Source organism: Macaca thibetana, chromosome X (assembly GCF_024542745.1).
Source record: "Macaca thibetana thibetana isolate TM-01 chromosome X, ASM2454274v1, whole genome shotgun sequence".
Taxonomy (NCBI): domain Eukaryota; kingdom Metazoa; phylum Chordata; class Mammalia; order Primates; family Cercopithecidae; genus Macaca; species Macaca thibetana.
Genome location: NC_065598.1, coordinates 145,659,437 through 145,684,887, shown reverse-complemented (window position 1 = coordinate 145,684,887; position 25,451 = coordinate 145,659,437). Strand labels below are relative to the sequence as shown.

Here is a 25,451-nt window from a genome sequence, read left to right as displayed (position 1 = left end):
TGCCTACATCCATGACACAAAGCGGACCCAGCCATCACGTGCCAGTGTGCCCTCCCCAGTCCCACAAGTTCTCTGAGGTCTTGTTGGCTTAAACAGGTGCCTGGCACATCTGTCTCTCTACTAGAGAGAGTGGGGTTGACTGGACGTGAGTTTGAGCCTGGGGTTGGCCGCTGACTTGCCGGGTGACCTGGCTAAAGTCAGTTTCCTTCTCTGAATATTACTGCATCTGTAAGATTGTAGTAATGATACAAATGGTGCCATCCTCCATGGGTTGCCAGGAGGATTTGACAAGGTAATGCAGATGACAGTGCTTGATACTGTGATCATCAGAGAGCTTGGAACCTTAGAGATAGTCTTATCCAACCAACTCAGTTTGCAGAATTAAAAAAAACAAGGCCCATAGAAGAAGAGTGACTTGCCCACAGCCACGAAGTGATCTACTAATACCTCCCCTGCCCCACTGACATCCAAATGAGGGAGGGAAAGTGCCTCAACTGCTGAACACTGGAACCCACAGATCCACCCCCAGTAGTACTTCCCCAAGCTCCAGAGAGGCAGCCCTAGAAGAGAGTGGGTTTCCAGCAGTCAAGTTGAAGAAAGTATTTCAGGCAGTAGAGAGTGATCAACCATACCCACTGTTGCTGAAAGATCTAATAACGAGAGGACTGAGAGTGGACAAAGGTAGGAGCCAGCAAACTTTTTCTGTAAAGGACTAGATAGTGAATATTCAGCTTTGAGGGCCATACAGTCTGTTGCCTCTCTTCCACTCTGACCTGGTAGCACACAAGCAGTTATAGACAGTATGTAAATGAGTGGGTGTGGCTGTGTGCCAATAACACTCTTATGGAAACTGAAACCTTTTTTGTTTTGTTTTGTTTTGTTTTTTTGATAAGGGTCTCGCTCTGCTGTCCAGCCTGGAGTGTAGTGGTGTGATCACAGCTCACTGCAGTCTTGACCTCCGGGGCTCAAGTCATTCTCCTGCCTCAGCCTCCCAAGTAGCTGGGACTACAGGTGCATGCCACCATGCCTGGCTAACTTTGTATTTTTTGTAGAGATGAGATCTTGCTATGTTGCCTAGGCTGGTGTGGAATTCCTGGGCTCAAGTGATCCTCCCACCTTGGCCTCTCAACTTAAATACTAAAAAATGTCACATCATTTTCATGTATCACAAAATATTCTTCATTTTTCTTTTTCTCAACCATTCTTTGTTTAGGGGTCACATGAAAACAGGCAGTGGACGGGACTTGGCCCACTGGCCTTAGTTTGCCCAACCATGGTCTCAGCTTTTAGATGGATAGAAATGCCTTATCCTATCCCAGGCCAAGTACATTGAAAACTTGGAGAGTAGGGCCCTGGCAAACATAGTTTTCAAAGCTTCCCTGATACCCAGCAATTCGTGTGTATACCCAAGAGAAATGAAAACACATGTCCAACAATAAGCTTGTATGTACATCCATGTTCATAGCAGCATTATTCACAATAGCCCCAAACTGGAAACAACCCAAATGTCTATCTACTGATGAATGGATAAACAAAATGTGGTATTATTATACAATTGAATAGTATTCAGCCATAAAAGACGTGAAATTCTGATTCATGGTAGAACATGAACGAGCCTCAAAAACATTACGCTCAGGCCGGGCGCGGTGGCTCAAGCCTGTAATTCCAGCACTTTGGGAGGCCGAGACGGGCGGATCACGAGGTCAGGAGATCGAGACCATCCTGGCTAACACGGTGAAACCCCGTCTCTACTAAAAAATACAAAAAAGTAGCCGGGTGAGGTGGCGGGCGCCTGTAGTCCCAGCTACTCGGGAGGCTGAGGCAGGAGAATGGCGTAAACCTGGGAGGCGGAGCTTGCAGTGAGCTGAGATCCGGCCACTGCACCCCAGCCTGGGCGGCAGAGCAAGACTCCGTCTCAAAAAAAACAAAAACAAAAACAAAAACAAAAACAAAAACATTACGCTCAGCGAAAGAAGCCAGACACAAAAGGCCACATAGTATATGGTTCCATTTATACAAAATGTCCACAATAGGCAAAATCTATAAAGACAGAAAGATTAGTGGTTGCCCGGGGCTGGAGAAGGGTTAATGTGGAGTGACTGCTTAATGCGTCTGGGATTTCCTTTTGGGATGATGGGAATGTTATAGAACTAGATGGAGGTGATAGTTGCACAATATTGCAAATGTAGTAAATGCCACTAAATTGTACACTTTTAAAGGGTTAATTTTATGTTACATGAATTTTACCTCAATTTAAAGGAAAAAAAAAAAACACCTTCCTCAAAGATTCTGTCATGCTACTACGGTTGAGAAACAGGACCAGTGTGAGGAGACAGCAAATTGCAAAGCAAGTTGAACTCACATCTGGATTCAAAGCTCAGTGTTAAGGTGGATTCAGCATAGGATCTGTGAGGGGAGAAGGGATGGGTCCTGAGCCTCTCCTAGGCTGGGAACAGTATGTTCTTTTACAGCATGAGGGATAAACTGGGGCCAGTCAGGTGAAGGAAGGAAGGGAAGTTATTCCAGACAGGTGGAATGGTGGGGTCAGGGAGGTGACGATTGGGGGTCGGGAGGCAGTGCAGAAGGGAAGCTGGAATGAGTTAAGGAGTTATATAGGGAGGCAGGGGCCTGATCAGATAATGTGGGGCTGTGCAGATCATAAATAGAAATTTGGATTTACTGTGAGTGAGATTGAAGGCCTGGGACACGAGACTGGAGGGTTTTAAGCAAGGGAGCAACATGATCTGATTTACTTTTTAAGAAGCTTCCTGTGGTTGCTGGATAAAAAAAATGGGCTGGAGGAGGCTGCTGTGCAGTTATTCAGGGCAGGGATGAGTGTACACATTCAAGACTTTAGGAGACAGAGTTCTCAGGATTTGGTAACGGAGTGGGTGAGATCAGGGCAGGGGGGCAAATCTGCCTCCCAGGTTTGGGGCCCTAGCAACTGGGAGATTGGTGGTGCCATTTACTAAGACAGGGGAACACTGGTGGGAGGAGCAGAGTGGTTTGGGGGCTGGCAATGGGCAGTCCTGTTTTGGACATCGCAATGTGTCTGCAAAAGTTATTTTTGAACAAAATGTTATTGCTGTTAATTGGATGCCGAATTCCACATTTGTGTTCCGAAACATTTTCCAGGAGGTTTCTTGGGCTGCTTCAATTACATGAAAAGACTTAATTCAAAGAGACCAAATGGTGGTTTCTGTGGTTTGAGTCACCTGAGTGCTTACTTAGGGGATACTTCACTAGGTAAGTTAAATACAGCCCTACTCTGCATTTGGGAGGTAAATGTTAAGTCCTGTTCCTACAGAGGTCAGGATTTGGAGAAGAAAATACTGCCTCGGAAATATTACAGAGACATACGTTATTTCTTGCCAAGTGTTTATGCAAATTCCATATTAACTCGACTGAGCACTGGAAAGAAATTTACAGAGCAGTCTCTCACATTAGGAAACCATGCAGGTATAAGGTTTTGCTCTGCCTGACTTGACACGCACGGGCTTCCTGAAGATGGATGGGTGTTCTGCATTTAGATTTCCAAGGAAGAGGACGCCTTCCCATGATAATGAGCCTTGAAACGAAGTCGTGACCCACCGGCCTTCGGCATCGTCTTCTTTTCTTTTGGGATCATAGTCACCATGGCCATCATTGCCAATATCATCACCATCGTGTGGTTGTTGGTGGGTTAAGAAAATTCCTCAAACCACCAGTGGGAATCCTAACAGGAATCAAAAAAGATGAGATGATTTGTTTCTCATTGAAATTTGTTGCATTACATTACAGAGGGCCCCCTTTGGGAGTGAGCAAGTCTGCTGTATGTAAGACGGAGGGATTGGTGGTGGTGGTGGTGGTGGTAGGGGGGTGTCGCTCTGCAGAAACACGGCAATGGAAGATGACCCTGCTGTCTGTGAAGCCACTGCTCCTGACCCACTACACTGGGCTGTTTCTGGGACAAGCAGGCAGAGCAGAAGAGTCTCCATGCCACCTCACCCTTCCTCCTGAGCCCAGCCAAAGCATTCCGGGACTTCTGCACTGCCTCCTCCCTCTCCTGCCCCACCCCTGTCTCTTCTCCACTCTCCCCAGCTTTTCACTCGAATGGCTCCTGTCACCTAGAGCATCATTTTCTGGGTTCTGTACAACAGAGTCTTGAGACTCCGTGGAGAAATGAAACCATGGAATGTCAACCTGATCTTATCACCCGGCAGCACCACCCCATCTCCGCTTAAAACTCCTGGGGGTTCATGGTTGCCTTTGAGTAGAGTCCAGTCTTCACCTGGTCTACAAGTCCTGTGTGACCTGGTTCCTCTCATTTCAGCGGTTCTCTCAGAACACGCTGCCGTCTGCAGGCCAAACCGTTACTTCTTTGAGTCAGCTCTAACCTGACCGTTCACTGGGAGAGGGGCCGTACCTCTGTGTTCCCATCACACTGGGTGCTCAACTCTTTAACCATCTGCATCAGACAGAGTAATAATTGCCTATCATCTGTCTCCAGCCTTGGACTTTCTTTTCGTCTCAGCCCTGAGAATTGGGCCAGGCCTACACACCCAGCCCCTCTTTTCTATGACAATTGCTACCTCCACCACGTCCACACCAGGAATCCAAACTCCTCTCTCCAGCCCCACAGTCCCCAGCCTCTCTCCCTACATGATGCCAGTAGCACTCCTGTAGACCAGTTCCCTGTCGCTGCTGCTTCATGCTTAAAAGCCTTCAGTGGCTCCTCCTCTGTTCTCAGAACCAAATCTTTGCTCATTAGCATGGCATTCAAAGCCCTGCCTGTCCTTGCCATACTATAAAATCCAAGAGGGGAGAGAATAAGAAGGCTGTGGAGAGGCGGAGGAGACTAAGGGATAATGTGCTTATAACTCAAAAAGTATCAGAGGAAACATTGTTTTAGAATGCATTTTTAGGGCTTCTGTTTACATATGGGGTGTGTTCCAAAAATTCCTATGTATCTGGGCCTGGGTGGGCTGAATATTGTTGGGATAGCCAGTGGTTCCCAGACTTGTGAATTTCACCAATGAGTAGATTTCTTTTCTTTTTTCTTTAGTTTGGGGACGGGTAGGGTTGCCAACTTCTTACTTTGCAAAGTAAGCATATTAAACAAAACACTACTATCTTTTCATGAAATAAAAGGACTTTTGTATACCAAAACAAGTTCATGATTTCAAGATAAAGGTCAATACTCTAGCCTTATGGGGGGAAGCTTGCCACGATAACCTCATTTTTTTTTTTTTTTTTTGTCTCCTGGGACTGGTGAAACTTGACTGTGAAGTCAGGCATTTGGGAAAATTGCTGTAGAGCCCGGTGCGCCCCTCCCTGCAGCCAGTCGGGGCTGTTTGCATGTCCATCGAGATGCAAGTGAGTCTTTGTCTCTTAATTGCCCCGCACGGTGGGGAGTGAGGTGGGAAGGGAGGGTGTGCTGTCCCTTTGTACCCAGCCAGGGCTCTCCAACAGGTTTGGTTAGAGGGATTAAATTCCAAGGCTGTGAGAGGGTAGAGGAAGCCCTGAGCACCAGCAGAGCTGCTTTGGGTCCCAGAGCACAGAGGGTGACCTTGAGTTGGGGCAAAGCCTTTGTCCCTGCCCTCATTCCCATGTGGACTCCCTCTTGGCTCTGGCCCCTGAGGATCAGTGGCGGGGTGGATATTAAGGAAGGGGTGCTGTCAGCATGGACAGTGGCGCTCACCTGATGGGCATCTTCAGCAGTGGTGGGGGTGGTGGCAAGGCCCTTCCACAGCTGATTTTGATCATGGGTGAGGGAGGCCACCCAGGGACTCAGCTGATTTGGAATTTATTATTATTTTGTATTTTTCTGTGCTCTACACATTCAGAGAACATTCTCTAGTAATGTATTACAGAAACAATTCCTGAAAGTATAGTCCTTGGGGAATTTGGAACACATAGTCCCATGGATACCTAGCTGGCCCACATAATCCTATTTACCTGAGATTGGTGTAAACCCACCCAGCCCTATATGTGTGCCTCTCCTGTTCTCCCAGGCCACCCTGGTGGCTGTTTGTCCATGCCACACTTCTCTGCTTGGGCCACAGCTTGGGAAAGGTGGACATTTTTAGGAGAGAATCTTGTCAGGCCAAATGGTTTTCCAATTGGTGGCAGTTTTCAGGGTATGAGAAGTTCAGGGAGAAACTAGGTGTAGCAAGAGGGTGGGAATAAGGAAGTGGTGTGTAGACGAGGCAGGCTTGGGCAAGAGTGGGTCCCCGAACCCATGTGCATTGGTAGTGGGGAGTATATACGATGTGTGGGGGCAGGGAACACAGATAATCGCTTTGACAATTTTTTTTTAATAATAATTTTTTTTTTCCTCCTGGGAAATACACTTCCAAACTAAGTTGGGGAGGTGCTCCCAGATCATGGTTTTTAAGTGTACAATTTCCTGTATGTAAATCAACTGCATGTTCATTTGCAATTCAGCAGGATAGCAGTACCTGACTGAGAGGCTCACTAAGTTCCCAGCAGGTCTTCAGTCTGGCAGGCAAATCAGCCCTCTCTGACTCACATTAACCTAACTTACAAGAGACTGAGAGACAAACCAGGACCAAGATAAGTTATTTTACAAAGGGAGAGGTATCTGGTAGGATAATCGATCTCAGACATTTGCAATATTTTGATTAAGGAAGAACTATTTTGAGTATCTTTTGGCCACCATGATAAACATTGTCCTTTTCTTTTGGTTCTTATTCCTGTGTCAGAGCAGGTCATCTATGCTCATTTCGCGCTTTAGAGGAGCACACTCTTAAGGTCCTGTATCATCACCTGCTAATGTTTATCCTTGTCATGGTTCAATCTGCTAGAACGGAGATCAGCAAACTTTTCCTGTAAAGGGTTAGACAGTAAATATTTTAGGCTTTGTGGGCCCCATGGTCTCAATCACAACTGTTCAACTCCACTGTGGTAGCACAAAAGCCACCATAGGGAATACAGAAATCAGTGGGCATGGCTGTGTTCTCATAAACTTCATGAACCCTGAAATTTGAATTTTGTATCACTTTCTTATGTCGTAACATTCTTTTGATTTTTTTCAACCATTTAAAAATGCAACTACTACTTTTAGCTGGAAGGCTGTACAAACAGCTGGGAATAGGATTTAGCCCATGGGGTGTAGTTTGAGAACTACTCTTGAGCTAGAAGACAGCTCAAGCTAGAAGATACAATGCATATGGCATTGTAGCACATTTAGCAGCTAGAGTTTCAGTTGCGTGTGACTGTCCACTGCATATTGATTGACATGGCCTCAAACTTAGAGGTTACATGCTTCTCACCTCCTCAGTGTAGATGAGTGTGTATGCATCAGGGTTTACCCATCAGACCCTGAGACTCCTAAAGACCAGAAAATCTAGTGCCCTCCTGGTACAGATGGTACCACCGGGGCCTATGGAATGGCTCAGGGCACTTAGTAGCAAAGGTAGGGCATGCCCACAGCCTGGAATAGACAGTAACTTCCTGACCTCACAGTGGCCACTATTTCCTTAGTCGTTACTAGATTAACCAGTAATGGTCCCTGCCCTCTGTCACTGTGTGCAGGCTGTTCACTTTTCACCATCTTGTTTAATCCTTAGCACAACCTTGTTGGGTTTAGCCAGGATTTGTACCCGGTCTGGCTCGACAGCACACATTCTTAGCCATTCACCAGCTGGGGTTCCTAGTGGTACCCTCCCACTTTGACACATGAGACTAGACCTGGCTAACTCCCCAGCCTCAAGGAACCTCCATTTTGCTGCTTTTCCCTCGTTAATTATTAGGTGATATATATGGCATTGTGAGGAATAAATATTAAGGGTAAAATGCCTGGAATATGCCATGGTATAGTCCATGTTCAATAACTACCAGCTATTTCTGTTAATTCTCCAGCTAGAATGGAATAATGTTCCATTCATATAGTAATTAATGCCCTGAACCTGGGAAGATCCACTCCTCATATGCTGCTTTGTTTCTGCAGCCCTAAGATTCAGGGCAATGGATGTAAGCCACACGGGAGATTTCGGCTTCATCTCAGGGAGACCCCAGACCCCACTGTTCCTTAGGGGTTGGTGGGAGTCACTGAGGGGGCTGCCTAAGGCAGCAAGGGCTGGGTTGGGGGCACAGGAAAGCTGCCTAATGGATATTGAGGGGAGGTGGTAGTAGCCGCCCTCTAAGGAGGATGTGGCCCTGGGCAGCCCGTGCCGCATAATGGCAGGGACAGGCTCACGCCGCCACTCCGGGGAGTAGCAGCGCTTCCTCTTTGTCTTGGAGAGCCGGTTGCAGCTGGGGCACTTCTAGGGAGCGTTCCCACGAACTGCTGCAGCGGGCATTTTGCTGGTCGGCACAGTATCGGAATCTGATTTCTTCGGGTCTGGGAGACGGACTCCGTTTGCAGGGGTTCATGGGAAAGGACTGCAGCGCGTTTGTCGGTCATTAAGCACGTTTTTCAGATCGACTCTGCAGATATGAACTTGCACTTTCAGCGCATTCATCACAGCCTCGGGAGAGCTGACCCAGTCCCTACCCCTAGTCTCCCGAGCCTGCGGCGCTTCGGCTCCGGGACGCCCCCCACCCTCCCTTCTCGCCCACCTGGGCGCCCCCGGCCTCGTTTCCTCGAGACGTGTCACTGTTTATCTACCGCAGCCAGTCACGAAAACGGCCCTTTTCTTCAGTCTCCGGTCAGGGTTCCACTATGGCCTCCTGCAGGGAACGGCGGGTGGGGACAGAGTGCGGGGCTCCGTGCTGGACGGTGTCTGGAGGGGCCCCGAGGGAACAACCCTTCACCGGGAAAACACCAAGGCCAGAAGGGGAAGAGCCCTGCTCAAGGTCACCCGGCAGGAAATCGGTGCCCACCGGCGCTGCCGCCTCCTGCTCTCCGGCACTGGTGACTCACTGCTCCAGGTCCGCGGGGCCACCTCCTTCGGTCTCGAGGACCGGGGTGGGACAGGGTCTGCGGACCGCGCGCTGCCGCTGGACCCAGCCCAACCCAACCCAGACTTCCCCACCCGGGAGCCGGCGGGCCACGCCCCTCGCCCGGAGCCCCGCCTCCAGACCGCGGCCCCGCCCCTGATACTGCAGCCTCGCCCCGCCCCCCCGGCCTAACCCCTGCCGGGGCGCCCTCAGGCGCCGGCTCTCTAGCGCGCCCGACCTCCACTCTCCCGGGGCCGCGCCGCGCGCGCGCCGGCTTTGGGCGGGACGCTGCAGAGGCGGCGGGGCTCCTCCTCCCGCTGCTCCTCGGCCTCTCCTTCGGGCGCTCTCGCGCTAACTGTGCTCCTCCGGGGCCCTCCGCCTGCTCCCAGCCATGGTGGCCTGGCGCTCGGCGTTCCTTGTCTGCCTCGCTTTCTCCTTGGCCACCCTGGTCCAGAGAGGTAAGGCGGGCGGGGGGCGCGCGGGGACCCCGCCCTGTGGGCCCAGGGGTCGCTCTGCGCATGAGCGGCACGGTCCCCGCCTTGCGGGCCTGCGGTGGCTGCCACCGGCTGGGCCGGCTGTCCGAGGCGGAGCGGCGGGGGTCCGAGCCCCGGGCCCGTGGGGGTTGACTCCGCCGCGGTCGGAGTAGCCGGAGAGGAGGGCTGACGCTGGGCTGGAAACAGCGGATGGGCCCCCTAAAATCCTGAACGAGGTGTCACCACTGGTGACAACAGCTGTCCCCAGGAGTTTACCTTTGAGAAAACCTTAAAGAGAGCAGTCATTTTCGAAATTTGCTGCGAGGTCACAGACCGCAGAAGCACCTAGGTGGATTCCTAGCTCCTTTTGTCGGGATCACAGCGGGCATGGGGTGTGGGGGTGGGTCAGCGAGGTGTAGGTCTAACCAGCTCTCTAGGTGCTTCTGCCGTCCGCTTCAGTTTTTGAGACTTTGGTCATGTTTTGCCAAGGAACAGGAGAGAGAAATCCCGCTGAATCAAGGAAGCACGTTTCTTAGACCCTTTGCTGCTCAAAATGTGGTCCAGGGCCCAGCTGCATAGGCATCACCTGGGAGCTTGTAAGAACTGCAGCATCTCACGCCCCGCCCCCGACCTACTGAGTCTGATTCTGCATTTCAACTAGATCCGTGGGTAATTCTCTGGCACATTCAAGTTTGAGAAGCATCTTATTAGAATAAATGCAGTCTGTGTTTAAAAATAGGGTCTTAAACATGTACCAACAGAATCTTCTTACACTTATTTATATCCTATGTCCCCATCAGAAAAAGGGATTAAGGGAAACACTGTAATTGAACATGAATTATGCTCCGAGCTTCCTGACAATAGAAGTGAACCCAGCTGGCGGAAAATATATGAGCTCAGGAAACACACACACACACACACACACACACACACACTTTGTCCTGGTACTGAGTTCTAGTAAGATTTGTGTCACATAAAGGAACACTGGAAAACAGTGGATGGTACTAGCCAAGACACTTTTGCAAAAGATGCAGAAATGTTTTTCATGTGGGTAACCCACCTGGAGTTGATTCACGAAGAGCCACTTAACATTCTACGGAGGTGCCAGCTCTGTTCTAGGAACTGATGATGCGGTAGTGAACAAAACTGAGATTGTCTTCATAGAGTTTACGTCCTGGTCCGGGCAGAAAACAAGCCCAACATCGAAATCTATATATATTGTCAGTGCTATGGAGAAAAATAAAGGAAGTTATAGGGGTAAAGAGTTGTTGAATTTTCTTTTTCATTTTCCCTTTAGGATGAAATTTTTATTTTGTTTACAATGCATTTGTGGGAAAAAGTATGATCATTTGATTGACTTGCATCTAATGACATGGAAATCTTGAAAGTGGAAGCACAAAAAAAGTTAGAAAAATGATACTCCCTTCAAAGCTGTCTTCTGAAAGTCTTCAACATGCTGTGCACATTGAGAAGGTGGGGAATAGAAATGATTGGGTCTTGCCGTCACGGGGGCTCAAGCCTGTAATCCCAGCACTTTGGGAGGCCGAGGTGGGTGGATCACGAGGTCAGGAGATCAAGACCATCCTGGCTAACACGGTGAAACCCCGTCTTTACTAAAAATACAAAAAATTAGCCGGGCGTGGTGGCAGGCACCTGTAGTTCCAGCTACTCGGGAGGCTGAGGCAGGAGAATGGCATGAATCCGGGAGGCGGAGCTTGCAGTGAGCCGAGATTGCAGCCACTGCACTCCAGCCTGGGCGACACAGCAAGACTCCGTCTCAAAAAAAGAAAAAAAGATTGGGTCTTAGATTTGCACGTTACAATTGTTGATTTAAGAGGTGGAGAGGAGACAGAACCAATACATCTGTTTTACAGATGAGGAAACAGAGGTACAGAGAGATGAAGTAACTTGCCTTAGGTCACACAGCGATTGCCAGAATTATGATTTGATGCAAGGTTTGTCCGACTGCACAGTCACTGCCTTTAAGCCCTAGGCATATGCCCTTGCACCTGGAGGTACCCCACTTCGACCACTTAGGGACCATGGGAAAATGAGTTCCCCGAATTTGTTTGCTCATCCATATGATGCCTGACAATCACAAAGGTTTTGAGGGGACCAGGCTTAGATCTGCAGCCTTGCTACCAGCTACCACTCCATCTCCTGAGTGCTTCCTGTGTGCCAGGCACTTCACATATATTGCCTTAAATTGCCTCGACCATTTTACAGACTAGATATTATCATTAGCTTTCAGATGAGGGGACCCTGGTCACATAGCTCAGAAGACATAGAAGCAGGATTCCACCCAGATAAGACTGCTACCCAGCGATCTTTTATTTTTAAATTAGAAAACCCGAAACAGAAGAAGCTTTGGTTTCAAGATAAGGGCCCAGTTTTCTGGATTTTTTTTTTTTTTTTTTTTGAGATGGAGTCTCGCTCTGTCGCCCAGGCTAGAGTGCAGTGGCGCGATCTCGGCTCACTGCAAGCTCTGCCTCCTGGGTTCACTCCATTTTCTTGCCTCAACCTCCCAAGTAGCTGGGACTACAGGTGCCCACCACCACACCCAGCTAATTTTTTGTATTTTTAGTAGAGACGGGATTTCACTGTGTTAGTCAGGATGGTCTCGATCTCCTGACCTCATGATCCACCTGCCTCGGCCTCCCAAAGTGCTGGGATTACAGGTGTGAGCCACCGCGCCTGGCCAACAGTTTTCTGGATCTTTTGTCCAAAATAAGATAATATGATTTTTGCATTGGTGGTCTTCTCCGGGATCCTGGTAGTCTCAGAGCTGTTGCATCAAAATGACAAACACAAAGCAAGTGCCTCAGGCACCAGTTGACTCTCCTTGAGCCCTGGAGTGGCATTATGTGTAGGCCTGCTGAGAGCCACTTTATTCTTGGTCCTGGTCCTCAGTAGTGGGATGTGGCTGAGAAATGCTGGCAGACCTCAGAAAGCACGCAGAAGCAGCCCTTCATAATCTGAGAAATCCTTCCAGGCTCTAGCAAGTAGCAAGTAGAGGCTGACTTTAGGCTCCCAGGAGTTTAAAGGGCGGTTAACAAGTTATCTTTGTTCTAATTAAATACACAGCAGGCTTTTCAGTCTGCTGTGTATTTCACCAGTTCCAAAAAGTCCTCCGAACACAGGTATGCTTCCTGTATGCGCCTCCAGAAATGGGAAGCTGTTCTTTTGAGCAGCAGGGAGAAGACTGTCAGGGATGTGGACGGGTAGTAATCTTAACAAGAGCTTCATTTCTGGAACACCTGTAGGCCAGGCCCTCAGTGCCTTGCCGCATTACCCTGACCTGTGGCACTGTGACCCATATCACCTCCTGATGTCCATAGTGGCCCTTTTACATAGAGTCTTAAAGGTAACTGGTTGGTAACCCACTTCTCAGATGAAAAATATGGGGCCCAGAGAGGTTTAGGAAGTTAATCAAGATAACGCTTAGCTGAATTGGATTTGAACTCAGGTTTATCTGCATAACCAGAGCAGAAGGCGTGAACACAGATGCCTTCAGGGATCAGGCAGGTAATAGGAATGTGAGAAGTGGTCAAGAATAAGCATATGATGGAGGAGCTGAGCACAGTGGCTCATGCCTGTAATCTCAGCACTTTGGGAGGCTGAGTTGGCCAGATTACTTGAGCTCAGGAGTTGGAGACCAGCCTGGGTAACATAACAAGAGCCCCATCTCTGCAAAAAATACAAAAATTAGCCAGGCGTGGTGGCGTATGCCTGTAGTCCCAGCTACTCGGGGGACTGAGGATTACTTGAGCCTGGGAGGCAGAGGTTGCAATGAGCCAAGATCGTACCATTGCGCTTCAGCCTGGGTGACAGAGTGAGACACTGTCTCAAACAAAACAAAACAAACACACACACACACAAAACAAAAGAATAAAAGAATAAACGTGATGAGCATGTTGGCAAGCCACCAAGTGCCTGCTCCCTTAAAGAGAGGTCCAGCTTACACATGGAGTATCGGCTTGAAAGCACACCTGGCCAGTGCTGCTGTGACTCTGTCCCATGCGCCTAACTGCTCAGTGCTACGGTTCCTCATCTGTGAAACAGGGATAACAGCACTATCTACCTCATGGGGTGGTTATTAGGATTCAATGAGTAGAAACATATAAAGCATTTAGCACAGCACCTGGCTCCAAGTGAGCAAGACATTCCAAGCCACGTTTCAAAAATAAGTGAAGCAAACCTTGAAAGGCATCATTTATACAAAATGTCCAGAGTTGGCAAATCCATAGAGACAGAAAGTAGATTAGTGGTTGCCAGCACCTGGGATGAAGGGGGATGGGGAGTGTCTGCTTAATGGGCAAGGGGTTTCTGTTTGGGCTGATGACAATGTTCTGGAACTAGATAGAGGTTATGATTGCAAAACATGTGAATGTACTAAAAACTATGAATTGTACACTTTAAAAGGCTGAATTGTGGCCGGGCGCAGTGGCTCATGCCTGTAATCCCAGCTTGTTGGGAGGCTGAGGTGGGTGGATCAACTGAGGTCAGGAGTTCGATACCAGCCTGGCCACCATGGCAAAACCCCATCTCTACTGAAAATACAAAAATTAGCCAGACATGGTGGCACACGCCTGTAGTCCCAGCTACTTGGGAGGCTAAAGCATGAGAATTGCTTGAACCCGGGAGGCAGAGGCTGCAGTGAGCTGACATCATGCCACTACACTCCAGTCTGGGCGACAGAGCGAGATTCTGTCTCAAAACAAAAAAAAAAGGGCTGAGTTGTATAGGAACTATATTTTCAGTTAAAAATTCACTGGGTACTGACTTGTACACTTTAAAAGGGTGAGTCGTATAGGAATTACATTGCCATTTGAAAAAATGCACTGTATAATCCAAGCAGAATAAGTGTGAGAAGTGGCAACATGTTACCCCTGGGTTGGGGTTGTTTTCAAGGTGCTAGAGCTTGGTTCGGGGGTGTAAGAGCAAAGTGGGCCCCATGTGCCGGCAGTGCTGAGATGCCAGGCTGGGATCCAGGTAGAAGTCTCATGGGCTGACTTGGGGTATTGGACTGAGCCAGATGGGCCACAAAGGCATCTGCAGGGTTGGCCGAGAGATGCTTAACCCTGCCTGCCCGAGTTCAGGAATGGTCCATGCAACAGTGGCATGATGGGGAGAGGGGAACTTCCCTTTCCTACATGGCTCCAGGGTCGCCATTATGGGTGCTAGTCAGTTGCTGCACTGGTCTGGCAGAAGGTCTGGGGACTCTGCCTGTTAGTCTTACCTGCTTTGACTGGTTTTCAGTCTTTTCCTTGCTGTCACAGGTCACATCTCTATCCCTTGCATTACTTTGGGCACAGGGTATCTCAAATGTGTTGTTTGTTTCTTTGTTTTTTTGAGATGGAGTCTTGCTCTGTCGCCCAGGCTGGAGTGCAATAGTGTGATCTCACTACAACCTCCACCTACCTCCCAGGTGCAAGAGATTCTCCTGCCTCAGCCTACTGAGTAGCTGGGATTACAGGAGCCCACCACCACACCCGGCTAATTTTTTTGTACTTTTAGTAGAGACGGGGTTTTACCATGTTGGCCAGGCTGGTCTCAAACTCCTGACCTCAGGTGTTCCACCCACCTTGGCCTTCCAAAGTGCTGAGATTACAGGCGTGAACCACCACGCCCAGCCCGTGTTTTTAAACACATGCACAGAAACCATCCAGGAGTCAGCATCAGTAGGCATTGAGGAAGGGCATGAAGTTGCCTTCAGTGGAGATGATGCTGATTAGGCCCATTTTGGCTGCTCAGAAGGGAGTGTTGGGAGGAGCTGGGTTTCATTCTTGTGCGTTCAGGAGAGATACCTTCCAGATACATTGACTTTCCTGTTCTGTTCTTTTCCCCACCCGGTGTTTTGCTTTTTCTGCTGTGTGTTCACTCTTAGGTGTTTTTTGTTTTTTTCTTCGAGATGGAGTTGCAGTCTTGTTGCCCAGGCTGGAGTGCCATGGCGCGATCTTGGCTCACTGCAACCTCTGCCTCCTGGATTCAAGCAATTCTCCTGCCTCAGCCTCCCAAGTAGCTGGAACTACAGGCATGCGCCACTACACCTGGCTAATTTTGTTTTCTTTTTATGGAGACAGGGTTTCTCCATGTTGGTCAGGCTGGTCTCAAACTCCCGACCTCAGGTGATCCGCCTGCCTCAGCCTCCCAAAGTGCTGGGATTACAGGTGTGAGCCACCACGCCTGGCTCACTCTTAGGTTTTGTACTTTGCACGTTATTCCTCTTCTGCTCTTGGGTGCCTGGGAGGACTGGCTCAAGGGGTTCCTGTCCCCCAATCCAGACTGGGCCCTCCCTGAGACTAGGTCCACTGACTGGTGAATGTTGGTTTGCATGTAAAAGCTTCACTTCATCATAGACACCTATCAAGAATGGGCCAGAAAATCTTTCACGTAGGCACCTGTTCTACATGGAGTGGGGTGGGAAGCTGCAGTAGAAAGAATAATAATGAGCCTTCAAAGATGTCCACGTCCTGATCTCTGGAACCTGTGAATATGTTAGGCTCCATGGCAAGGGAAATTCAGTAAGGTAGCAGATGGAATTCAGGCTGCCAATCAGCTGACCTTAAAATAATATTATCCTGGATTATCCAGGTGGGCCCAATGTAATCACCTGGGTCCTTTAAATACAGAAGAGGGAGGTAGAAGAGGTGGGGATTAGAGCCATGCCATATGCGAAGGACTCGCCCGGCCATTGCTAGCTCTGAAGATGGAGCAAGGGGCCAGGAGCCAAGGACCGCACAACCTCTAGAAGCTGGAAAAGACAGGGAACAGATTTTTCTCTAAAGTCTCCAGAAGGAACACAGCCCTGCCCACACCTTGAGTTTAGCCCATGAGACCTGGGTTGGACTTTTATCTCTAGAACTGTGAGACAATAAATGTGTATTGTTTTAAACTGTTGAATACAGTATATTTTGTTATAACTAAAACAGGATGCTAATAAGAAGCTAAGAGTTAGATACTAGCATCCTCTTCCTTCTTTGGAAAACTAGTATGTGATGTTTCCTTACATTGTTTCAGTTTTACCATTTTTAGATCAATCCCTAGAATGCTCTAAGTTCAGTATTTTAAAATAAATGTGCAGAAAAGTGGGTTGCAGTGGTGTTTTTGGTGCAGCAATGAATGTTTAGAAGCATCTCTGAGGACCCAGGAAGGTAGCTGGATTTCTGGTGCTTGTGTTTGATTCCAAACTGCTTTACAAGGAGATGGGAGTCTGTACTTTTGCTTTGGAGTGTGGCCCATGCTGCAGGTCACCTGCAGTGGGGGTCACTGGCTGTCTCCAAAGGCCTTTCCCACCCTTCTCCTCCAGTCCTGATGGCCACACTTGAAGCAGGCATGCGCCTGGGCTGTCTCTGGGCCAGCAGACAGAGGGTTTCTGATTTGTGCAGGCCACACTTGCCCCTTTGCTGAGGAGGAGGAGGAGTGTGCTGCTGGCCCACCTTTCTCCTGGCCGCCCTTACCAGTACTGTGGCTTCAGCTAATTGTGTCGATTCCCTGTCTCTCAAGTTGGGGATAGGAGTGGGGGTGTGGGGAGAGGACCAGACAGGAATGGGTGCACTCCTGCTTCAACCAGTGTTGTTTTTTGTTTGTTGGTTTGTTTCTTGAAAGCAAGTTTATTTTTGTTTTATTTACTTATATTATTATTATTTTTTTTGAGACGGAGTTTTGCTCTTGTCGCCCAGGCTGGAGTGCAGTGGCACAATCTTGGCTCACTGCAACTTCTGCCTCCCGGGTTCGAGTGATTCTCCTGCCTCAGCCTCCCGAGGAGCTGGGATTACAGGCGCCCGCCATCTCGCCCAGCTAATTTTTGTATTTTTAGTAGAGACGGGGTTTCACCATGTTGGCCAGGCTGGTCTTGATTTCCTGACCTCAGGTGATCCATCTGCCATGGCGTCACAAAGTGCTGGGATTACAGGCGTGAGCCACCGTGCCCAGCCTGAAAGCAAGTTTAAAAGAATGAAAGAATGGCTACTCCATAGGTAGAACAACTCCACTTCAACCAGTTTGGAGCTTTGTTTTTATTAGTTTTCTACCTCGGGCTTCTCACGAGATGTCAGAATGTTCTGCTGCTTTACAGCAGAAGTATCTTTGAAAACTGCTGTAGTTGAATCCTACAGATACGACACCCCTGTTCAGTGAACATCTGTGTAGAGGAGAGGCTAGAAAACATCTAGCTGTCATTGTTAGGTGGTTGTATTTGGGATTGTTTTTTAAATTAGAGGTGATACTCTCCACAGGAAGTATTACTGCAGTGTGGAATTTATTTCCACCAAAATAGTGCCCAGGCACAGCTGGGGCTCATTTTGACAGTCTACTTTTTCTTTTTTCTTTTTTTTTTACTGCTGCTTCAGCTAGCCTGGGATGGTATAACTATATTCGGTATTTCTTTCAGCCTAAGGGCAATGTGGGGAAAAAAAATCTGAGATGTGAATGGCACTTGAGATACTAAGGAAACCCATGGGCTAACCCCAAGGAGGCCAGAGGACAAAGAAGCCCTTTAATGAAGCTCATACCAGTCAGTGGCCTGGGGCACAGAGAGTGGATCTGAAGGGCAGATGGCAGGCAGCAGGCCTCATCCTGAATGAGCAGCCAGGACCCATGTGGGGGCACTGTGGGTAAAACAGAGCAGGGTAAAACATGCACCTGCCCTCAAGGAGATTAAAGTCCAGACAGACCTGGAAGCAACTATACATAGTCGCATGTATCTTAAAAGACACACAAGGATTCCATTGTTGCTGTAGTGCTATCTGCCAAGAAGACACTTGCCCCCTTTCTCCCAGGTTGAAAGCTGTTGCTGTCGCCTATTGCCGCATAATGAACCTCTACACATTAGTGGCTTGAAACAACTGTTTTACTATACTCTTAGACTCCATAGGTTGGGAATTAGGATAATGCAGCAAAGATGGCTGTCTCTGCTCTACTGTATCTAGGACCTCAGCTAGGAGGACTCAAATGGCTGGGGGCTAGAGTCATCTGGAGGTTTTTTTCACTCACATGTCATAAAGGATGGGCTTAGCTGGGGTTGTCCACTGGAACACCCACACGTGGCCTCTCTGGTTTGAGCTTCCTGGTTTGAGCAAGGAAATTGTATTTGAACTTCTTACATAGCCCCTTCAGGTTCTAAGCGTGAGTATTCCAGTAGACAAAGTAGAAGACAGATGGGCCTTTTAAAAAAAAACCTTTTAAAAACTGTGGCAAAATACACATAACCTTTACCATTTTAACCATTTTAAAGCACACAGTTCAGTGGCATTAAATACATTTTTTGTGTGTGTGATCATCACCATTCCCCCTCCCCTAAGCCCTGGCGCCCACTCATCTGCTTCCTATCTGGATTTGCCTATTCTGGACATTTCATAACAACGGAATCAGATAGTATTTGTCCTTTTGAGATTGGCTTATTTCACTTAGCATGATGTTTTCTGGGTTCCTCCCTGTTGCAGCGTGGATCAGTACTCCATTTCTTCTTATTCAACTTATGGTTGAATAGTATTCTATTGTACGGGTAGACCGTGTTTTGCTTGTCCAGCCATCAGCTGATGGACGTTTGGGTTGTTTCCACCCTTTGGCTATTGTGAGTAGTGCTGCTGTGGACATTCGTATACAAGTCTTTGTTTGAGCAGCTGTTTTCAATTCTTTGGGATATATGCCTAGATCGTGGTCTTTTATGACTTGGCCTCAGAAGTCACTAGCATGACTTTCATTGAATTCTGTAGGTTATGAGTCAGTTGAGGGTAGTCTAGATTCAAAGTGAGAACATATATCCTACCTCTTAAGGGAAGAGTGCCAAATAATTCTTAGCCATCATTTAAAACTGCCACACAAATCTCAGATTTCTGGGTCCTGCTGAAATATTGCTCCCTCCCTTGAGCGTATCCCAGTTCTCCTAGTTGGGAGTAACTGCTTGTAGCTCTATTGTGATGGCAACTTCTCTCACCTCTCTAGTTCTTTATGAAATAATCACCATGAGGTATATTTGTTAGTGTCCAGTTAGTAGCCTGGCTCTGTGTGTGCCTCTTCATTTTCTGTTCCTTCCCTTGATGCCATGCTGCTGTTGTCAGCAGTCGGGTTCTCTCTCTGAGTGGGGGATCAGCTGATTCTGAGAGCCCTTCAGCACTGATGTTCTGTGGGCTCCAAGTGCTCTTATTTGTACAGGCTTTCTCCTTGAGGGAGGCCTCCTTCTGACAGCACAGTGCCTACTGTGTAGCCTTGGAGGAGCTTGTTGAGTGTAGGTCTCAAGGAGTTTGGATTAACTCTCAAGGTGGGGCAGCCTGGGAATTTGCCCTTTTTCACCTTGAAGAAGAGTCTCTGAGGGCTGAGTTTTTTTTTTTTTTGTTTTTTTTTTTTTTTTTTTTTTTTTTTGGAGACAGAGTTTCGCTCTTGTCACCCAGGCTGAAGTGCAGTGGCGCACTCTCAGCTCACTGCAACTTCCGCCTCCTGGGCTCAAGGGATTCTCCTGCCTCAGCCTCCTGAGTAGCTGCGATTACAGGCATGCGCCACCATGCCTGGCTAATTTTTGTATTAATAGTAGAGACATGGTTTCACCATATTGGCCAGGCTGATCTACAACTCCTGACCTCAGTTGATCCACCTGCCTTGGCCTTCCAAAGTGCTGGGATCACAGGCATGAGTCACCACACCTGGCTTTTTTTTTTTTTTTTTTTTTGAGACAGGGTCTTACTCTGTCACCTAAGCTAGAGTGCAGTTGCACCATCATGGCTCAATGCCACCCCAAGCCTTAGGCTCAAGGGATCCTTCCACCGCAGCCTCCCATGTAGCTGGGACCGCAAACGTGAAACCATGCCCAACTAACTTTTTTATTTATTTGTAGAGACAGAATCTCAAACTCCTGGGCTCAAGTGATCCTCCCGCCTCACCTCCCAAAGTGTTGGGATTACAGGTGTGAGCCATGGCGCCTGGCCTGAGTACTCTCCTAGATAGAGACTACTGAGCAGAGTTTCTCAACCATGGCACTGTTGACCTTTGGACCAGATAATTTTTCTGCAAGGGATGAGGTGGGTGGGTGTTTAGCAGCATCCTTGGCTTGCCCACTAGATGTGGGTAGTACTCCCCTCCCTAGTCTTGTCAACCAAAAATAACTCCAGACATTGCCCAGAGTCCCTTAGGGAGTGGGGGGTGGTGAATCACCCCTTATTGAGAACCACGACTGTAAAGACAGATACAGCCATGCCTTGCTTAACAATGGAGAGACGTTCTGAGAAATGTCATGTGATCTCATTGTGTGAACGTCATGGAGTGTACTTACATAAGCATAGATGGTATAGCCTACTACATGCCCCTAGGCTACAAACCTGTATAGCCATGTGACTGTACTGAATACTGTAGGCAGTTGTAATATAAAGGCAAGCATTCATGCATCTAAACATAGAAAAGGTAGTGTGTTGTGCTAACATGTTATGATGGCTACCATGTCACTAAGCCATAAGAATAACTGGGAATTTGGGGCCCCAGTTATAATCTTATGGGACCACCATCATATATGCAGCCCATCATTTGGCCGAAATATATTGCTATGTGGCCCCATGACTATATATTCTTTGTAATATCGCTCTGTTTTCAGTATTCTTCATGAGTCACTAAAGTTTTCTGCCATCATCACATTGCCCAGGACAGACATGTTGGAATAAATCAGATCACAGCCAGTCTTGCACATTGGTATCAGCTCAGACAGTTCTGTTTTTTTTCTTTCTTCTCTACAGGGCAAGTTCTAAGATCAGACAACTCTAGAAACATACCTTAGACTCCTTGATGAGCTTTCAGGTCACCCTAGTGAGACCATATGCATCACCAATCTTTGTAGTTAGTTATTTTCTGCATAGACTTCCACAGATGGCTCATCTCATCTCTTATGTTCACCCTTATTAGTTTCCATTTTAGATGGCGACCTTGTCTTTTTAATGCATTTAATGATTTTCTGCGAACCAGTGAAAAAGAATAAACAGCAAATGAGCCAAAGATTTGACCAGGCAATTCATGTAGGTAGAAATCAAATTGGACAATAAACATATAAACATATAAAAAGATGATCAGCCTCATTAGTAATTGGAGAGATACAAATTAAACTATAATAAGATAACATTGCATACCCTCTGGTAGGCTAAAAATTGTAATAAAGTCTGACATACCAAATGTGTACACAGTTACAAGAGTAATACGTACTCTTTGTAGTAAACATGGGAAATGTGGAGAAGTGTAGAGAAAACACAAACCTCGTTACCCAGGGATAACCACCGTTAGCATGTTAGAATACAGTATGTCAATAATTTTTTCTGTGCTGAAATATGTATTTCACATTATTGGCATCAAACTGTATGTAGTTTTCACCAGTATAGTGAAATATAACAGATATAGAAAAACATGCAAAGCCTATATGTACAGTTAACTTTTTTTGTTTGTTTGTTTGTAGATGTGGAGTCTCGTTGTGTTGTCCAGGCTTGTCTGAATTCCTGGCCTCAAGCGATATTCTTGTCTCAGCCTCCTAAAGTACTGGGATTATAGGCACGAGCCACTGCACCCAGCCATATATATACAGTTTAACAAAAATGTGTAAAATGAAAACCTGTGTCACCACGGACCAGGTCGAGAAATAGAATGTTGACAACACTTATACAGACCCCTGTGTGCCCCTCCCAGTCACAGCCCCCTCCCTCCCTGTAGACGTAGCCACCCCCCGCGACTTTTGTACAGTCATTTTCTCCCTTTACTTTATACTCTGCCACCTATGTATGCAGCCCTAAATTGTATAGTTTTGTTTTACCTGTCTTCTAACCTTGTAGAAATTGGATTACACCATGTGTAATCTGTTTTGTCTTTCTCCCAACATTATTGTCGATCTGTTGTGTGTCACTGTAGTTCATTTGTTTTCATTGCTATGTGTTATTCCACTGTTTGTCTACATCACAAGTTGTTTCTTAATCTATTCTCTTATTAATGAACATTTGGATAATTTCCAGTTCGGGGCCATTTTAAGTAGTGCTGCCAGGAGCATTCTTATGCAGATGTGCAAAAGTTTCTCTAGGGCAGAGGTTCTCACACTGTACTCTGAGGACCCTTGTGGGGGCCTGTGAGACTTCTTCAGGGGGGTCTACAAGGTCTGACTACATTTATTGATTGATTAATTGGTTGATTGAGATGGGGTCTCACTCTGTTGTCCAGGCTGGAGTGCAGTGGTGCATTTTCAGCTCACTGCAACCTCCACCTCCCAGGCTCAAGTGATTGATCCTCCCCTCTCAACCTCTGCAGTAGCTGGGACCACAGGTACATGCTAGCATGCCTGGCCAATTTTTTTCGTATTTTTGGTAGAGATGGGGTTACACCATGTTACTCAGGCTAGTCTTGAACTCCAAGCTCAAGCAATCCACCCACCTCAACTTCCCAAACTGCTGGGATTATAAGTGTGACACACTGCCCAGCCCAACTACTTACATATTAATACTAGGATGTTAACTGCCTTTTCCATTCTCCTCTCATGAGTATGCAGTGGCATTTTTTAGAGACTATGTGATATGCAGTATCATCACCCTGATGGCTAATGGAATGTGTGTTTGTATGTTATGGATTACAAATGCCTGTTTTAATTTCTAATATGATAAATATCAATAGCAGCCACTGATATAAATAAAAGCTCTTTGAGGTCCTCAATAATTTTGAGTATATGTAAAGTCTTTCAGGCCAAAAAGTTTGAAAATTGCTGCTCTAGGGTTATATCTAGAAGTGAATTTCCTGAGTTATGCAGTATTTGGAACTTGAGTTTTATGAGGTGGTACTAAACTGTCTTCCAAAATGGTTGTACCAATTTATATTCCTACCAGCAGCGCAGAAAAGTTGCTGTTGTGCCAGCCTCACCAACGCTTGGTACTGTCAGACTGGACTATGATATTTAGCCTACTGGGGCTTTTTATATTATTGTAATGGTTTCGTTTGCATCTTTCTGGTTACTAATGAGGTTGAACATCTTTTCCTATGTTTATCTTCCAGTTTGGTTTCCTCTTTTATGAATTGCCTGGTTGTCTTTGGCTCATTTTCCTGTTTACTCTTTCTCTACTGATACTCACTCATTTCCTCATGTGCTTGGTGGTTTGTTTATTTATTTATTTTTTTGGCTGTGTACTGCTTATTGTAATTGAAATATATATCTGGGGAATCTTTGAAGTCTAGGGTAAATTTGCCTTCTTCCAGAGAAGAATTTGTGTTTGGTTTTTGTCAGGTGCCTTGTGTGATTAATCTGGGACTACCTTAAACAAAGTTTCTACCATTTTCGCTTTGTTTTGCCATCATCAAGGCAGCCTTTCTTGCAGTCCTCTGGGGGTAGAATTTGGGAGGGGCATATTTGTTTCTGAGTCGCCCTTGCCCCAAGGGTGTAACACTTTGGGGTCCCAGCTTAATATGAGAATAATTTTCTGTTACATTCCTTTAATGGCCATGGGCCTGCTCTTTAGTCCCCTTTGCCTCCCTTGGAAGATTGTCAAAACCAAAGTCAAAATTTGTCTAGATTGGCAGATGCCCTCAGAGCCTGTGGCTGCATGTGCATGGACTCCTACCTCCCTGGATTTTCCACTGTCTTTTAAGGGTTGTCATGTTTTGTTTGTTTGTTTGTTTGTTTTTTGAGACGGAGTTTTGCTCTCATTGCCCAGGCTGGAGTGTGATGGCGTGATCTTGGCTCACCGTAACCTCCGCCTCCCAGCTTCAAGCAATTCTCCTGCCTCAGCTTCCCGAGTAGCTGGGATTACAGGCATGCACCACCACGCCCGGCTAATTTTGTATTTTTAGTAGAGACGGGGTTTCTCCCTGTTGGTCAGGCTGGTCTCGAACTCCCGACCTCAGGTGATCCGCCCGCCTCAGCCTCCCAAAGTACTGGGATTACAGGCGTGAACCACCATGCATGGCCTGTCATAGTTGTTTTTTGCCAACTTGTCAGTTCTTCAACACTTCTAAACGTTTTAAAATGATATTTTCGAATCAACCATTTTAGTTGTTTGTAATGGGAAGATTGGTCCAAATAATCTATTCTCCCATTACTAGAAACACAAATTGATATATCTTTGTTTATATAACCTTATATTGTGAGTATCTTATGTGTTACAGTTAAAACATGTTTTGAATATAATTTTTTTTAATTTTTTGAGATGGAGTCTGACTCTGTTGCCCAGGCTGGAGTGCAGTGCCATGGTCTCGGCTCACTGCAACCTCTGCCTCCCGGGTTCAAGTGATTTCTGGCTAATTTTTAGTATTTTTAGTAGATACAGGGTTTCACCATGTTGGCCAGGCTGGTCACGAACTCCTGACCTCAAGTGATCAGCCTGCCTCGGCCTCCCAAAGTGCTAGGATTACAGGCATGAGCCACTGCATCCAGCCTGAATATAATTTTTGATGAATATTTAGGTTGACTCTAGGTCTTTGCTGTTATAAATGACATTTCATTAAATATCTTTGTATGTAATATTTGGATGAACATTATTTCTAGTTACAGGGTGAGAGGGAGAGGTGGGAGAGAGAGGGTCTAAACCTTAGTGCTCAGTTAATGTTAACTCTTGTCACCCGTTATTACACGTACACATGGGATGGCTGAAGGGCACGTGGAGCCATCCTGCCTAATGGCCTTGGTCTTTTCCCTGGAGGAGGAGACAAGGTCTTGTGCTGAGTGTATGAGGAGCCAGGTAGAGAGTTAAGATTGGAAAGAGTACTGTTAGGGACAAAGGGAGCCAATTAAGGAAATGTGGATTGCCAAGGCACCCCGAGGGCCTGGCTTGACTCACACACCCTGAGCTGGCACCTGTGCCAGTGCTAATCAGGACAGTGATACAAGACTTTCTCCTGCAATGTGGCACCACCCCAGAATACAGCAAGGCTGGCTGGTGGCAGGATCACCATTCCTGGTCAGTTCCCTCCAAGAACTCTTAATTGAGTGCTGCGTATACACCAGGCATCTTGCTTGGCGCTGGACCAGTGGTGATGCAGGCACTGGCTGTGTTTCAGGGAGCTTCTGGTCCAGTGGGGTTGGGGGAGTGGGTTCTTTTATCAAAGTTGAGGATTGGCAGGGCAGGGGCAGAGCACTGTGACAGGTATTGCTGGCTC

General features: G+C 47.1%; 1 protein-coding gene across 5 annotated transcripts in view; it reads left to right on the top strand.

Annotated features, from left to right (window-relative positions):
- Positions 1–25,451, top strand: part of CD99L2 (CD99 molecule like 2) — a 210,489-nt gene that overhangs the window by 78,319 nt on the left and 106,719 nt on the right. For 4 of the 5 annotated variants that reach the window (XM_050775378.1, XM_050775377.1, XM_050775375.1 and 1 more), the window contains exon 1: positions 9,075–9,341. In XM_050775378.1, coding sequence (XP_050631335.1) covers positions 9,275–9,341 — 67 coding nt within the window. In that variant the 5' untranslated portion in view covers positions 9,075–9,274. Of the gene's footprint in view, positions 1–9,074; positions 9,342–25,451 lie in introns of those variants that run through there. The other variant, XM_050775374.1, reaches the window with a different exon arrangement.